This window comes from Mobula hypostoma, chromosome X1 (genome assembly GCF_963921235.1).
Source record: "Mobula hypostoma chromosome X1, sMobHyp1.1, whole genome shotgun sequence".
NCBI classification, from domain to species: Eukaryota; Metazoa; Chordata; class Chondrichthyes; order Myliobatiformes; family Myliobatidae; genus Mobula; species Mobula hypostoma.
The window spans coordinates 7,114,648-7,131,403 of record NC_086128.1 but is presented as its reverse complement, the minus strand read 5'-3'; the positions used below and the strand labels follow the sequence as shown (position 1 = coordinate 7,131,403).

At 43.3% G+C, this 16,756-nt stretch overlaps 1 protein-coding gene across 1 annotated transcript in view; it reads right to left on the bottom strand.

The window, feature by feature from the left end:
• Nucleotides 1-16,756, bottom strand: part of mrc2 (mannose receptor, C type 2) — a 247,310-nt gene that overhangs the window by 13,757 nt on the left and 216,797 nt on the right. Inside the window, exons 26-27 of the mRNA XM_063037085.1 lie at nt 7,990-8,136; nt 7,745-7,867 (exon numbers count right to left, since the gene is read on the bottom strand). Coding sequence (XP_062893155.1) covers nt 7,745-7,867; nt 7,990-8,136 — 270 coding nt within the window. The remainder of the gene's footprint in view (nt 1-7,744; nt 7,868-7,989; nt 8,137-16,756) is intronic.

The following is a 16,756-nucleotide window of genomic DNA, read 5'->3' as shown; positions in this document are numbered from 1 at the left end:
TGATCCAGAATGCCGGCAGAGATGTTATGTCAAACATACTTTTCAGCCCACCGTCATTTGCAAGCTCGAGGAGTTGATCTTTTTCCCACGCTGACATGGGTGATTCACCGGGGACATTCACAAATGGGTCACTAACCCATTACTTTGCACGTCTTGGGTCACTGATGACCTCGCGTGCGTTGAAGTTCAACAGTAGGAGTGACAGGGAATGAGGAAAGATGCAGCTGACTCATATCGTTTCATATTGCCAAATCATATCATATTCTCGCGGCCCGTGGCCCGGTCACACATGCTTTGTGGCCCGGTGGTTGGGGACTGCTGCTCTATACCATACTATATTCTACACAAAGCTAACGGCAAATGGTAATTGAACCAACATTAGCAACTATCAACAGAAATCAATTAAAACTACACAGTAACAAAGCTAACAATACTAACTACTGACACACCAGTAGAAAAGGGTTATTGTAGGTTACAATAGGATGCAGAGCTGAGCTAAGAAGTGGCAGATGGAGTTCAAACCAAAAACATGTGAAGTGAGAACCTGGGCCTCTGTACCTCCCTCTGCAACTGGATCCTTGACTTCCTAACCGGAAGACCACGGTCTGTGCGGATTGGTGATAATATCTCCTCCTCACTGACGATCAACACTGGTGCACCTCAGGGGTGTGTGCTTAGCCCACTGCTCTACTCTCTATATACACATGACTGTGTGGCTAGGCATAGCTCAAACACCATCTATAAATTTGCTAATGATACAACCATTGTTGGTAGAATCTCAGATGGTGATGACAGGGCGTACAGGAGTGAGATATGCCAACTAGTGGAGTGGTGTCACAGCAACAACCTGGCACTCAACGTCAGTAAGACGAAAGAGCTGATTGTGGACTTCAGGAAGGGTAAGATGAAGGAACACATACCAATCCTCATAGAGGGATCAGAAGTGGAGAGAGTGAGCAGTTTCAAGTTCCTGGGTGTCAAGATCTCTGAGGATCTAACCTGATCCCAACATATTGATGCAGTTATAAAGAAGGCAAGACAGTGACTATACTTCATTAGGAGTTTGAAGAGGTTTGGCATGTCAACAAATACACTCAAAAACTTCTATAGTTGTACAGTGGAGAGCATTCTGACAGGCTGCATCACTGTCTGGTATGGAGGGGCTACTGCACAGGACTGAAAGAAGCTGCAGAAGGTTGTAAATCTAGTCAGCTCCATCTTGGGTACTAGCCTACAAAGTACCCAGGACATCTTCAGGGAGCGGTGTCTCAGAAAGGCAGTGTCTATTATTAAGGACCTCCAGCACCCAGGGCATGCCCTTTTCTCACTGTTACCATCAGGTAGGAGGTACAGAAGCCTGAAGGCACACACTCAGCGATTCAGGAACAGCTTCTTCCCCTCTGCCATCCAATTCCTAAATGGACATTGAACCCTTGGACACTACCTCACTTTTTTAATATACTATATATTATTTCTGTTTTTTGCACATTTTTAAATCTATTCAATATACGTATACTGTAATTGATTTACTTATTATTATTATTATTTTTACTTTATTTATTATACATTGAACAGCTGCTGCTAAGTTAACAAATTTCACGCCACATGCCAGTGATAATAAACCTGATTCTGATATACTTTGGAAGGTTGAATTTGAAGGCAGAATGCAGGATTAACGGCAGAATTCTTGGCAGTATGCATCACTGCCTGGTATTGAACCGTACTTCCCTCAGTCGCAGGATTCTGCAGAGAGTGGTGCGGACAGCCCAGTGCATCTGTAGATGTGAACTTCCCATGATTCAGGACATTTACAAGAACAGGTGTGTAAAAAGGGCCCGAAGGATCACTGGGGACCCGAGTCACCCCAACCACAAACTGTTCCAGCTGCTACCATCCGGGAAATGGTACCGCAGCATAAAAGCCAGGACCAACAGGCTCCAGAACAGCTTCTTCCACCAGACCATCAGACTGATTAATTCCTGCTGACGCAACTGTATTTCTACATTATATTGACTGTCCTGTTGTACATACTATTCATTACAAATTACTATAAATTGCACATTGCACATTTAGACAGAGACTTAACGTAAAGATTTTTACTCCTCATGTATATGAAGGATGTAAATAATAAAGTCAATTCAATTCAAGTGTGGAGGAACAGAGGGATCTTGGGGCCCACATCCCTAGATCCCTCAAAGTTGCTGCATCAGTTGATAGAATGGTTAAGAAAGAGTATGATATGTTGCCCTTCAATAGTCAAGGATTGAGATCAAGAGCCATGAGGTGATGTTACAGCTCTATAAAACTCTGGTTAGACCACATTTGGAGTATTGTGTTCAGTTCTGGTCACCTCATTATCAGAAGGATGTAGAGTTCTGTTGAGGGAAAATAAGAGATTGTGTAAGGTAATGAAGTCTAAGCAGCGATACACCTCAACAGCCATCACATCTTCACCAGGCACAGGCAGGCAGAAGCCCTTTAGGGTAACGGCCTGGAGATTCTATTGGATTGGCTCAATTCACCTAAAACCCGCTGAGGATCACAGAATTCCCAGAGGTGGGAATAAGCCAGTGCAGACCAGTGTGGAGTTTGCACATTCTCCCTGAGCAATGCTCCTTCTAAGGTGAGTGCACGCACACATCTTTTGCTACTAGCGCACAAAGGAATTTAAACTGCACACGAAAGGTTGTCACCCTCTTCCTCGTTGGCATGTTAAGTATATTGCACCATCATAAACAATCACATTTCATTTTCCAGTTTCTGATGTGAACAGTGTTGACAACGTGGAGTTTGCGATGAGTTGTCTGATGATTTTAGAACTGGCTTATTTATACTGTTTTCATTGAAGACATTATTGATTCGCTATAATTCCGAAGAAGTAAAGGGTGTGAAGCACAAAAGAAATGCTAGTTCATTTAAAGCGAAATGGCTTAATAAAACAATAGAAACTGCTACACTGAAAGCTCATGAGGTCAGGAACCTGCAGCTACGAGAAATATTTATGTACAATACAGAAACTGGTGTTACCTGCGTGTATTGTCACGATGCAAAAGCTGCTGGAGAAATTGCAGGTGGGAAGAAGTGGTGTGATATTTGGAAAGTTGATTTTTCAAAGCGTCACTTAAAAACCAAATCATATACGGACAGCATGCAAAAGCTTCAGCAAGAAAATCTTTCATTACCCACTACAGGCCTGCTATATATGCTTTGTGAGAGTGCAGATAAACGAGAGCGAAAATGATCAAACCCAGAGGAGTTCAAAGTTCTTATTGACAGTGTTTTGCTAGCTATTAAAATGAGTACCTCTATATATAAAACTCAGTGCACATATGTTGTTGTCACTTTTAAAAAAGTTGCACAGCACAAGATTTTTGCGCACACTGGTCATGACAAATTAGAGGGAACATTGTCCCTGAGATCACACAGATTAGCTCCAGATGTTCCGGTGTCCCTTCAGTTATCACTCATCAAGAATACCTACAATACCATCTCCCTGATTAGAATCAGCCATCTGCCTTCTATAAAGCTATTTGTTAGCTTTAGTGCCAAGCTTTCTCCCACATCCCAAAGAGATGCGGGAGGTTTAGGTTAATTGGCAGCTATAAATTGCCTGTAGTGTGGGTGGGTGGCTGGAGAATCACGGTGGAACTGATAGGCACCTGAGAGAGAGATTAGATCACAGGGAATAATATGGGTGAATGGGTCTGATAGAATTGACTGAATAGCCTACTTATAGATCATGAAGAAATATGAGAATTAGCACTTGGTGATAATCAAACAAATTGGACTGGAAACCCGACGCAACTTTGTGCTGCGATTGCATCACAAACTGTATCCCACGAGCTCTCCGGGGATGCTGCACAACCATTCCGATGACTGTTCCTCTTTCACGAGCGCTGAGAGTTTACAAAATATTCTGTTTCCACTTCAGCTGCTCAGCATCCGCAGAGTTTCACCTTCAAACGTCGTATCATCAGAACAGTGAACAAATAAAGGGTTAACTGACGGGAAGCAAAAGGGTCTCCTTTGAATCATTATACTAAATTACACTCAGCACTGCTGTCTCTTCCCTTTATTGGCTGGTCACTAAAAGCATCTAATTTGATGTTCCACTGATGAAGTTAAAATTTACGGCTTCAGTTCAGGACAGAGAGGGCACTGCACAGTACAAGATAAGCCTGCTCATTAAGTTGATCAATGATCAAACAAGCATCAGGCTTTACAGCCTGCCTTTCCAATAGGGACTCCCAGTCATTTTCATTGTAAATCTACAAAGCTTTTATGACCTTCTCCTTTGTTTTCTCATTTTCCTCACAGATGTTTTGTCCACTGCAACCAGTGGAAGCTTCGGCACTCGGTCCAGAGGACAATCCAGAAGAAAGGCCCTGATCTGAAGCATCGACAGTTCGTTTACCCCACAGATACTGCCTGGCATACTGAGTTGCGACAGTAGTTTGCTTTTTGTCCCCTATTTCAGCATCTGCAGTCTTTTGTGGTTACAAAGGGACAAGAAGGTGGCATCCATCATGAAAAGCCCTCACCGCCCGTTGAAGGTTCGTTTTCTTCTCTCTCTCTCTCTCTCCCCCCCCCCCACCACCGATGACTGAAGCCCCAAGTCTGTGAATGTCTCCTAGTCTACTGGGGAAGTCGAAGGTCCAGTGTCTGTGAATCTACAAGTTCACTGGAGGCTGGAGACCGAAAACTGTCTTGTGCATGTACATGGGTGGGAGAGACGAACAGGACTTAAAGTTTTGATATTGCTGCTTTTTCACTTTGGTGTGCTCTTTCTTGTTCTGCTGATCACAGTGCGTACGCTCTGTTGGCATTGAAATGCGTGGCGACACTTGTGGGCTGCCCCCAGCACATCCTGAGGCTATGTCGGTGTTAAGACAAACAACACATTTCATATGAGACATAAATGAATCTAAAAATGACAATTAACCTGATTCTGATACCTTCACCAGAGACAAACTGCAGCTTTGAAGAAAGCATCACCGTTATCCTCCCTAACACACAGATATGCAATAAGGGCTGGTCTTGTTTGAAGAAGAGCAGTTCACCTCCCATTTGGATGTACTGCAGCTCCTGGAACTTGATACTGAATTCAAATAAATAAAAATCAAAAATATCGAAGGTGGTGCAAATATGAAATATTGGACCATTTGGAGAGAGATTGTGAGAGCGAGTATGCATGTGATAGATATATATGGATACACAGAATATGGATATTCCGGTGAATTGGGCACATCACAACCATTTCATTTCGGCCCAATGAAGCAGCTGTCCCAATTAGCCGAAGTTTCATGGAAATAGTTTAAAGGTATAAAAAGACAAAACTGAGTTACAAATTATGTATTTAAATGAAATCCAGAACAAATTAGAACACTACCAATACTGCCACAGAACTATAAAACTGTGTATTAGTTCCTAATAGTTATTGATGAAGGAATTCATCCGTGTCATGTTCTTTTGATTGATTGTGAATGAACAAAATCAGATGCAGACACCTAGTGTAGATAATGAATTGCCTTCATACAATGCTTTCAATGATTGCATCCTCCTAACCTTCATTTTCACTGTAATGTTCGAGATGATTGTCGATACCTTCAAATTCTTTGTAGTTTCTAACTTGAAGTAGTGAAATAGTTTCATTTTCATCCCTGGCCATTTCTGGCATCTCCAAGCCTGAATGCTTGAAACTACAGTGAGCAAAGCAGTTCTGAATTGTCTTACTGCTTATTTCTCACCAAATATCAGTGACAAAAATCACTGCTTTTTAAACACAAAACTGTGCAACTGATGCTATTTAAAAACTGTTTGCTTGAAGCATGGTGTAGTGTCTAACGGCCACGCAAGCACACGTGACTAACGCCAGTTAAAAATTGTTCGGCAACAGTCTCCTGTCCCAATTAAGCAGCATGGTGTCCCAAATAAGTGAAGGGAATCCCGGTTATTTTCTCCATTGGGTTTTAGAGTTGTCCCAAATACATGCTGGCCCAATTAATGGGAATCCACTGTGTATATGAAATCTGTACTGACCATCACCACCCCCTCCCCTCAACATACACACATACAGATGATGTTCTATTCCTTGTACAGACTCAAATCCAGCCTCCTGTATGTCTGGACAGCCTTGTTGAAGGATGTCAAGGCCAAGGTCACTCTTCAGGACTCTTTCTGGCTGCTGATTACTGATGATCGCTGCCACCTCTCAGCTTGCTAACCACCGCTGCATTAGGAGAGTCACATATGCTCCACTTGAAGGGTGGAGAGACTTCATCTAATTTCCCACTGGCCCACTGGTGCAGGCAGATTGAGCTTGGAGATGTACTAGTATTGTAGATTTCTCAAGAATGTTATATTTTTATTTTCTGAATTTCTTAATACACAGACACTATTTTGACCAATTATATCTACACTGGTTCACAGAACAATCAATTTCCCTGGAACCTATTCCCTCCAATGTTCCCATTAACTCTGCTTTTCCAGATTCCACTACATTAGGGCAACTTCAATTTACCAACCATCATGCATTTGGATTGCGGGAAGAAACCAGAGTACCTGGGGAAACCCATACTGTCACAGGGAGAACAAGTAAACTCCACAGCACCCAAGATCAAGATTGTACACAGGTTGCTGGGGCTGTGGAGCAGCACCTTTACCAGATGTCCCACTGTGCTGCCCACAATACAAGCACTTGGTCAGTATCATTCAGTTCAGAGACCTTATGGGTGTTCTTGAAATCCCTGATTGGTTTACGAGGGGTCTGTCAGTCTGTCAGCCTCACACAGAGAGCATGCCTCTTGTGGATACTGTCCTGTACCAGTCTATCCATATCACTCTAATCTCCTGGGAGTGCTGTCTCAAAACTACAGCACCTTTTCATTAAGTAGCAACAATGCTCGGTGGATGGAAGAGTGCTTCGTGGATTATAGCATGGCTCTTTGAGAGTCTACACTTATGACAATACCTCCAAGAAGACCACAACCTTGTTGTGGCTTGCTTGGAGGCTTGCGTGCCTCAGTGGCCCAGAGAGCGATGCTGGCTGGAGTCTGGGCTTGATGCTTTGACTCTTGGTAGGGTCACCCAAGCCAAACAGGTCAAAGGGTAGAGGACAGACTAAGAGTGGTCCACCGGTCCTCCAGGTTTGAGGGTTGAGCTCAGGGCTAACGACCCTGACTGGTAAAACAAAATTGTTATGGAAATAGCAATGAAGATTCCTTCTACATCTGAGTGCAAGGGTATTCTTCATTCTCCACCTGGAACTTGCATGACTGACGGTAACGAAAACCAAGAGAAAGCTATTGGCGCAATGAAGGAAGCCCTGAACTCCGTCAGAGATGGAAGACCTTCATTGCTGCCCTAAACACCAGCAGCGAAATGGGCAACAAGTAAGTAAGTACTTGCGACAATAAATGACAGCTTTTGTGACAATAGACGTATTGAATATACATCACTGAAGCTAATAGAGTGGCCTTCCACGAGGAAACTTGACAACATTGTTCTATCAGTTTCACCACTGAGTATTTTTGTCTTTTTGGGACTTTCACAAACAACATTAGGTCAGCCCATAACAATACATGATTGCCATTAACTGGTAGCGATGCAACTTCTAGGCTTACCCTTTCAAAAGAGTATTCTGCCATTACACCTCACTGCTGAAGAATCCACGTGCTACATAAAATTAACTCCACTTAGGAACTGTTTGTTCTATTTCCAGGTTTCTATGGCGATACACACTTACCCTTTGTGTTGTACGTGAGGCTCAGCCAGGCACCTTTGGTATCATTTTCATACGTCTGTAGATGTTCCCATACAAAGACATTCTCTGTCTCGTCAAGAATGGACAGCATCTCTGCCCCTCGCACTGTTCAAGCACAATGACAATGAAGCACAGCTTTTAGCAGAGGACAACACTCCATTTCCAGAAAATGGCCAATGCCCCCCAAAGCCGTGTGTCATATTAAATATCCTTTAGCAGTCACATACCTTTCTGGCAGAACTTGGCCGCATCTTTGGGGCTCGCTTTCTTCTCTAAGTGGAAGGTGTAACAGTGATTGCGAAAGGGGATCCAAGAGGAATCCTCCAGGCTGGTTGGGCAACTTCCAGAGAAATTTGACTTGGTGGACCATGAATCTGGGAAGAAAACAACCAATACTTGAGCAGGAGGAGATTAAATTCAGAATCCAACAGTCAGAAACATTACCACTGCTCCTCTCCTCTCAGTTCCTTGATTTTCGTTCAATACTGCGAACTACAGATGGCCAGGCTTTAGGAACGAGGGGGTGGGGGGGGGGGAATCCTGTTCCTATGTTCCTAAAGCCAGTTTCCCCCTTCAGCCGGAGTCCGTAATCCTTTATACCCAGTCAAGATTGAATTAGATTTCCCTGATAAGATCACTTCTTTTGGTCTGTAACTCGAGTGCCACAACTATTACAACAGCAAAATACCGAGAATGTTGGACATGTGGAATATAAATAGAAATTGCAGGATACAGCCTATGCAGAGAGAAACAGAGTTAATGTTTCCAGTCAGTAACCTCTCATCGGAACCAGAAAAGGTTTGGGATGTTACAAAATTTATGGAAGTACAGTGCCAAGGTTGGGAAGACGAGAAGGTTAGGAACAAAAGCTGGAAGACTGGAGTGATTAAATGACAAACTGAAGTTTAATGCAAGCAGAAGGCACAGCTTCTAAGCCTGTGCATCACTGGCCATCTGTTGGATCAGAGTTAGTTCTTACTCATTTTAATTCAATTGCATAATTGTATTCACTGCTTGGTCAGTTAACAATTCAGAATGCACATTAACACAATTTTTATTATAGAAAGATAACCTGGCAGTCCTGAGCTCAAACCTGAACATCTCCTTCTCCTATAGAATATTTTGGCTCTTTAATTCCATTCACTCAAGAACTGTCAGCTGTGGGTTGACAACAAATAGCATCCTAAAGTTCAGTAATTTGAGTTGGAAGGTGGACAATCAGTCAGATCTGAGTTCAGGTTTGAGGCACTGCTGTACTAACAGGGTACTGTCTAATGATGGAACCAGATCTATCTTCTCATTACAAATGATCCCCTGATGTTATATTAACTCTTGATGTCCTGATCTGTCAAGCCTGCTCAGGCAGGCACCTCCCAGTCTCACCCACCTGCCACTCGTTTCCAACTCATCACCTGCAGCCTATTTAAACCCGGCTCTCATCCACAATACTTGTTCACCTTTCAAACTAGCCAGCTTCAGCCAGTTGCACCAAGCCTTCAGTTATCTAGTTGCCTTGTCAAGTTAAGTATCCATCCCCTTTTGTTTTGTGGCTCCTTGTGGTCTGTAATTTTGCAGTTTATTATTAAAGTTATCGCTCACCACTAAATCGTCCACACTGCTCTGTGTTTGGGTCAAGCCTCTCTATATTTCCTGACAGGATCATTATATATCCTTTTAAAAAAGTACTTCGAACACATTGAGTGCTTATTGGTGTAGAAAACAGCTGGAGGAACTCAGAGGGTCAGGCACCTGTTGGGGGAAATGGACTTTTTTGGTGTTTGTGGAATTTTGAAGTGTAACAATAGGTTGCCACATTCAGAAGAGCATCTGCTTTTGATGGCTTTTAAAATAGCAGTGAAAGATACGTTACAAATATGAGCTCCCTCATCAAAAGTACAGGGGTCACAACGTTCTCAGGGAGCGATGCATTTACTTATGCTCCCCCTTTGCTCCATTCCCATATAGATCAAAAGATGGCCCTGGCTGATAACAGAAACCATTCTTGCTCTCCCTTGCAGCCAGTTTACTGGCATCTGCTATCCTGCTACAGTTATCTGGAATGTTTGAGCTGAATGTTTACTTTATTTTTATTTAGAGATACAGTGCGGAATTAGTCTTTCCGGCCCTTCGAGCCACACCACCTAGCAAACACCGATTTAACCCTAATCTAATCACAAGACTATGTACAAAGACCAATTAACCCACCCAGTTCATCTTTGGACTGTGGGAGGAAACCCAGGGAAAACTCACAGGGAGAACGTACAGACTCTTTACAGAGGACGTTGGAACTGAACTCTGAACCCCAAGCTGTAATAGTGTTGTGCTAACCACTACACTACTGTGCCACAGGAAATGCAAATAAAAGAGTTTTAAATTAAAATAGAGAGCAAATGGTGGAAAAATTAAATATCAGAGGCAGAGCCGAGGCAGTGGGGCCCAGTCTCAGGCCTGACAGTGAGGAAAGACCCAAGGTTTGATTGATTTAAGCACCGGGCCAAATTGGAAGGTTGGGTACAGGCCAAATCAAGGCAGCAAGGCCCGGCCCAACAGCGTAACAAAGTGGCAGAGCCCAGATTTGAGAGTGAGGAACGACCCAAGGTTTGGACAATTTAAGCGCGGGGCCAGATTGAAAAGGTCAGGGTGTTAGGGCCAGACATGAGGAACAGGGTGGTTCAACTCACTACACTGCGAGGTTTACTCGTCTCTGCACTGAACTGAGGCTGTGGCCTGCAACTAACGGGCTCCTGGGCCGGCTGCAGCAATGACTGGCTTCCAGGCTGTGGACTCATTTTGTGAACTTCAGTTCAGAGTGTTATTTGCTTACTTTTATTGTTTGTACCATTTTTTTTTCTGCATTTTTTTTGTAATAGGTTCTATTGGGTTTCTTTGCTTTGTGGCTGCCTGTGAGGAAATGAATCTCAAGGTTGTATAAAATATACATACTTTGATAATAAATTTACTTTGAACCTTGAACAGAGGTATGAGCAGGAGAGGGGCTGTCCTTTCCTCACTCATTAACATGCTACAACTGCACTGCTGTCTCTCACCTCCACTGTTACTGGTCCTGATTGAGTGGCAGTAAGCAGTGGGATGTTTGACATTTCACGATTGGGCTTTCTGGTGATCTCAATCAGATCATGTTTAATTTAAAAGTTTAGGTTTGAGGAATCTGGTTAATAGTTTGGTAGTTGGGACTTTTATTCTTAAAGGAATACATTAAGAAAAATGTGATTACTAACGCTTACTGAATGCATCAGTCCCAACTCTTCATTGATTTCAACCTGACAGATTCTATAATGGACAATCAATCTGCTCCAGCCTCCCCCCGCCCCCTACACACATTTCAACAGTGATTACACTGTAGAAGCAATCTACATGAAGCATGCTGTAACTACCCAAGGTTGTGAAAAGTGCTGCAGGTGAAGGGGTGATGTAACTGAGATTAAGGCTAATAAAGAATTCTACAGGATAGGAAGTCAGAAAGAGACGGAAAGCGAGGGGTAGAGAGAGAGAGAGAGAGGGAGGGAGAGAGAGAATTTGAAATGTCATATCTGAGACTGATAGATTTATATATTATTTCTGTTGTACTTGGTACTCACTACACGGACTCCTCCTCACTGTAGAAACTAACTGCAGATTGAGTGACATCTCGGTTTGCTCTGCAAGGATAACCTTGAGCTTCCAGTCAAGAGACAAAAAGCTTGTTTGAGGCTCCCTCTCCAAGATTGCCCTGAGGCTGCTATTGACCTCAAGGGACACAAATCTTGGGATCTACGGCTACACCCAACTATGAAAACAACCAGCTCAGCCTGGAGTAACAGTAACAACCTTCGAGAAATAAGCCATCCGTCATTGCCATTCGTAGCCTTGACTCTGGCCATGAGCCCTGACCTCCTGACCTTGACCCCTGATCGTGCACTGATTTACCCGAGGATGTTATCTTGCCAGCAGCAATCTGAGCACTACTCATCACTGGTGAACTCTGAGGCAGCACCTTAATGAGGTTCAAAACCATAAGACCAGAAAACATAGGGGTACAATTAGGCCATTTGGACCATCGAATCTGCTCTGCCACTCCATCATGGCTGACGTATTATCCCTCTTGATCCCATTCTACTGCCTTTGCCCCATATCCCTTTAACATCCTGATTAATCAAGAGCCTATCAAACCTCTGCTTTAAATATACACAATGACTTGAGCTCCATAGCTGTCTATGGCAATAAATCCCACAGATTCACTAAACTCTGGCAAAAGAAATTCTTCCTAATCTCTGTTCTAAATGGACATCCCTCAATTCTGAGGTTGTGCCCTCTGGTCTTGGACTCTCCCACTATAGGAAACATCCTCTCCACATCCACTCTGGCTAGGCCTTTCAACATTTGATATGTTTCCATGAAGATGGGGTCATTTTGTTTGGGGAAAAAAGAGACTGGCAGTAAGTTGGCGGTGTACAAATTCTGAGAGGCCTAGGGAGGATAAATAGAAATACCGTACTTCCTTTTCACAAACAAAAGAAAATCTGCACATGTTGGAGATCCAATAAGCACACAGAAAATGCTGGAGGGACCTAATGAAGGGTCTTGGCCTGAAACGTCAACTGTTTGCTCTTTTCCATAAATATTTCCTTTTGCAGTGGATGGTATGTAGTGGCATGGATTTACAGTAATTGATGGAGGGTTCCGGGGGTAACTGAGGGGAAAAAATTTTCATAGAATAGTAGGGGAGTGGAACTCAGTGTCAGGTGAAGTCCATTTGTGGACAAAATGGACTTTTACAATTTTATGAATTTCTGGGAAGCCATAGGACCCAGAATCCAGAAGCATGCGATGTTAGTGCTTCTGCTGATGGACAGCTGCATTGGTGCAAAACAGAGTGTTGGAAGGTAAGTTGTCCAAACATTGGCACTAGCAGCAAAACAGACAGAGTGAGAAACTGATGGAAAGAGAGCCGGTGGAAGAGGAAATGTGGATGAAAGGAAGGCTGAAACATCCTTGTTTGTTTTTCTTGTATGACAAAGCAAAGCAGTGAATCCAAGATCAGCCCAGCAGCTGAAAACTAACATCTGCTACTGTGTTGCAGGTAGAACTCTTCTCTGAAAACCAGTGCCCTTTCGATCACTGGCTCAGCTTTGCTTGAGAGAGAGATGTGATAACTGCCACTGTAAAGTGGGCAAAGTGGATCGTGAATACAACCCAGTTCGTCATGGGTAAAGCCTTCCCCACCTTTAAGCACATTTACACGGAGCACTGCCCCAAGAAAGTGGCATCCATCATCAGGGACCCCCACCATCTAGGACATGCTCTCTTCTCACTACTACTATCAGGAATGAGGTGCAAAGGCCTTAGGTCCCACACCACCAGGTTCAAGATCAGTTAGAATCACAGAGTCATAGAAAGGTACAGCACAGAAACAGGCCCTTCAGCCCATCTAGTCCATGCCAAACCATTAATCTGTCTAGTTCCATCAACCTGCACCCGGACCATACCCTCCATATCCCTCCCATCCATGTACCTATCCAAACTTCTCTTAAATGTTTAAATTGAACCCGTATCCACCACTTCTGCTGGCAGCTCCTTCCACATTTTCACCACCCTCTGAGCGAAGAAGCTTCTGCTTAATATTTCCCTTAAACATTTCACCTTTCACCCTTAACTCGTGACCTCTGGTTCTAGTCCCACCCAACCTCAGTGGAAAAAGCCTGCTTGCGTTTAACCTAGCTATGCCCCTCATAATCTTGTATACCTCTATCAAATCTCCCCTCGATCTTCTACATTCAAGGGAATAAAAACCTTACCTATTTAACCTTTCCAATTAACTCAGGTCCTCAAGTCCTGGCAAGGTCCTTGTAAATTTTCTCTGTACTCTTTCAATCTTATTTACATCTTTCCTGTCGATAGATGACCAAAACTGCACACAATGCTCCAATTTAGGCCTCACTAACGTCTTATACAATTTCAGGATAACATCCCATCTCCTGTACTCAGTACATTGATTTATGAAGGCCAATGTGCCAAAAGCTTTCTTTACAACCTATCTAGCCGTGACGCCACTTTCAAGGAATTATGAACCTGTATTCCCAGATCTCTCTGTTCCACCGCACTCCTCAGTGCCCTACCATTCACTGTGTGAGACCTACACTGGTAGGTTCTACCAAAGTGCAACACCTCACACTCGTCTGCATTAAATTCCATCTGCCATTTTTCAGCCTATTTTTCCAGCTGGTCCAGGTCCTACTGCAAGCTTTGGTTTTTCTTGCTGTCCACTGGTCCCCAATCTTGGTGTCATCTGCAAATTTGTTGATCCAGTTTACTACATTACCATCCAGATCATTGATATAGATGACAAACAACAACAGATGCAGCACCGATCCCTGTGGCACACCACTAGTCACGGGCTTCCAGTCAGAGGCAACCATCTACCATGAAACCAGTGTCTAATCCATAGGAGCATAGGAGAAAGGTCCTATGGAGAAAAGCCTATAGGGGAAAGGTCAAGATGGCACTAGTGAACAACAATTCCTCAGGTGACATCTTCCAGATAGCAAATCTCTTAAATTATTTCACATTTTCTACACTTTCTGCTTGTTATTTTTGTCTTGTTTGGGTTACGGAAACTGTTGGAGCAGGTGACATAAAGTTTAGAGCTTGAATGAATGATCTAGCGCTCTGCTGTATCCGGAGAGCTGCCTTGTGGAGATCAGAGATGGGGACCCAAAAAGGACCGAGAACACAAGCTGACTCTTGGAACAGACCAGAGACGGGGTGTAGGGTCATGAACGACTCCATTTCGAAGTGGTAAGAAGATTGAAGCATTGAGATGAATGTGGAAGGGTCAGAGATTGCTCCCAATGGAGGTAATGATGATCACCAGCCGGATCGGTGGCTTTCGGACCCGGGTGGCGAACATTCTTCACGGAAGGACTGAGTTCATGCAGCTACTCTCCTTGTAAGCTGACAAAAGGATGTTTTCGATATTCTGAGATATTTGTGATTACTGGACTATACTCTATATTGATTTCCTTCAGTTTTTCAGTGTTTTCTTTCTTGTGGCCGATTGGCAGGTGGGTGATCTCGGGGGGGGGGGTGGTGTTTGGGGTTTTGATGTTACCGTTGATGTTCTTTACTGTGAGTGTGGAGATCAGGGGTTGTTATTGTCATTTTTTTCTGCAAGGGAAGGGTTGGGGATTTGATGATATTGTTACTGCTTTTTTTGTTGGGGGTGGGGGAAGTCTGGGGTTTGTGAGTTTTGTTTCTTTTTCTTTTTCACGCCAGGGGGTGGGGTTGATGTCTTTTCTTTCAATGATTTCCATGGTCTTTCTGTATTTCATGACTATCTGGAGAAGACAAATATCAGAGTTGTCTTGTATATACTGTACATACTTTGACAATAAAATAAACCTTGGAACTTACGACCTCATCTTGAATACCAAATGACTGAACCTTCTTGACCAAGCTGCCATGCAAGTCTTTGTCAAATGTCTTGCTAAAGTCCATGTAGACAACATCCACTGCCTTGCCTTCATCAACTTTCCTGGTAACTTCCTTAAAAAACTCAACAACATTGGTTAGACATGACTTATCATGCACAAAGCCATGATGATTATCCCTAATTAGTCCCTGTCTGTCTAAATACTTACATATCCAGTCATTTAGAATACCTTCCAATAACTTTCCCACTACTGATGCCAGGCTCATCAGCCTATACTTTTCTGGTTTATGTTAAAGCCTTTCATAAACAGTGAAACAACATTAGCTATCCTCCAATTCTCCAGTACCTCACCTGATTTAAATACCTCTGTTAGGGCCCCTGCAATTTCTGCACTTGCCTCCCACAGAGTCCGAGGGAACACCTTGTCAGGCCCTGGGGATTTATCCCCCCTAATTTGCCTCAAGACAGCAAACGCCTCCTGGTCTGTAATCTGTATAGGGTCCGTGACCTTGCTGCTGCTTTGCCTCACCTCTATAGACTCTGTGCCCATCTCCTGAGTAAATACAGATGCAAAAAATTCTAAGATCTCCCCCATCTCTTCTGACTCCATGCATTGATTACCACTCTGATCTTTCAGAGGACCAGTTTTGTCCCTTGCAATCCTTTTGCTTTTAACATATCTGTAGAAACCCTTATGATTTCCCTTCACCTTGTCTGCTGGAACAACCTTATGTCTTCTTTTAGCCTTCCTGATTTCTTCTTAAGTGTTCTCTTGCATTTCTTATACTCCTCAAGTACCTCATTTGTTCCTGTCTGCCTATACCTGCAATGCACCTCCTCCTTTTTCTTAACCAGAGCTTCAATATCTCTCAAAAAGCAAGGTTCCCTAAACCTGCTGTCCTTGCCTTTTATTCTAACAGGAACATGCAAACTCTGTACTCTCAAAATTTCACTTTTGAAGGCCTCCCATTTACCAAGTACACCTTTGCCAGAAAACAACCTGTCCCAATCCACACTTGCCAGATCCTTTCTGATACCATCAAAATTGGCCTTTCTCCAATTTAGAATCTTAACCCGAGGACCAGACCTATCCTTCTCCACAATCATCTTGAAACTAATGGCATTGTGAGCACTAGATGCAAAGTGTTCCCCTACACAAACTTCTGTCACCTGCCCTGTCTCATTCCCTAACAGCAGATCAAGTATCGCACTCTCTGTAGTTGGGACTTCTGTGTACTGATTAAGGAAACTTCCCTGAACACAGTTGACAAACTCTTTTCCATCCAGTCCTTTAACAGTATGGGATTCCTAGTCAATGTGTGGCAAGTTAAAATCACCTACTCTAATAACCTTATGTTTCTTGTTACAGTCTGCGACCTCTTTACAAGTTTGGTCCTCTAAATCCCGCAGATTGTTTGACGGTCTATAATGTAATCCCATTAACATGGTCATACCTTTCTCATTCCTCAGTTCTACCCATAAAGCCTCACTAAACCTCCCCAGTCTGTCCTATCTGAGTAGTGCCATGACATTTTCCTTGTCTGGTAATGCCAACTAGTTATTAC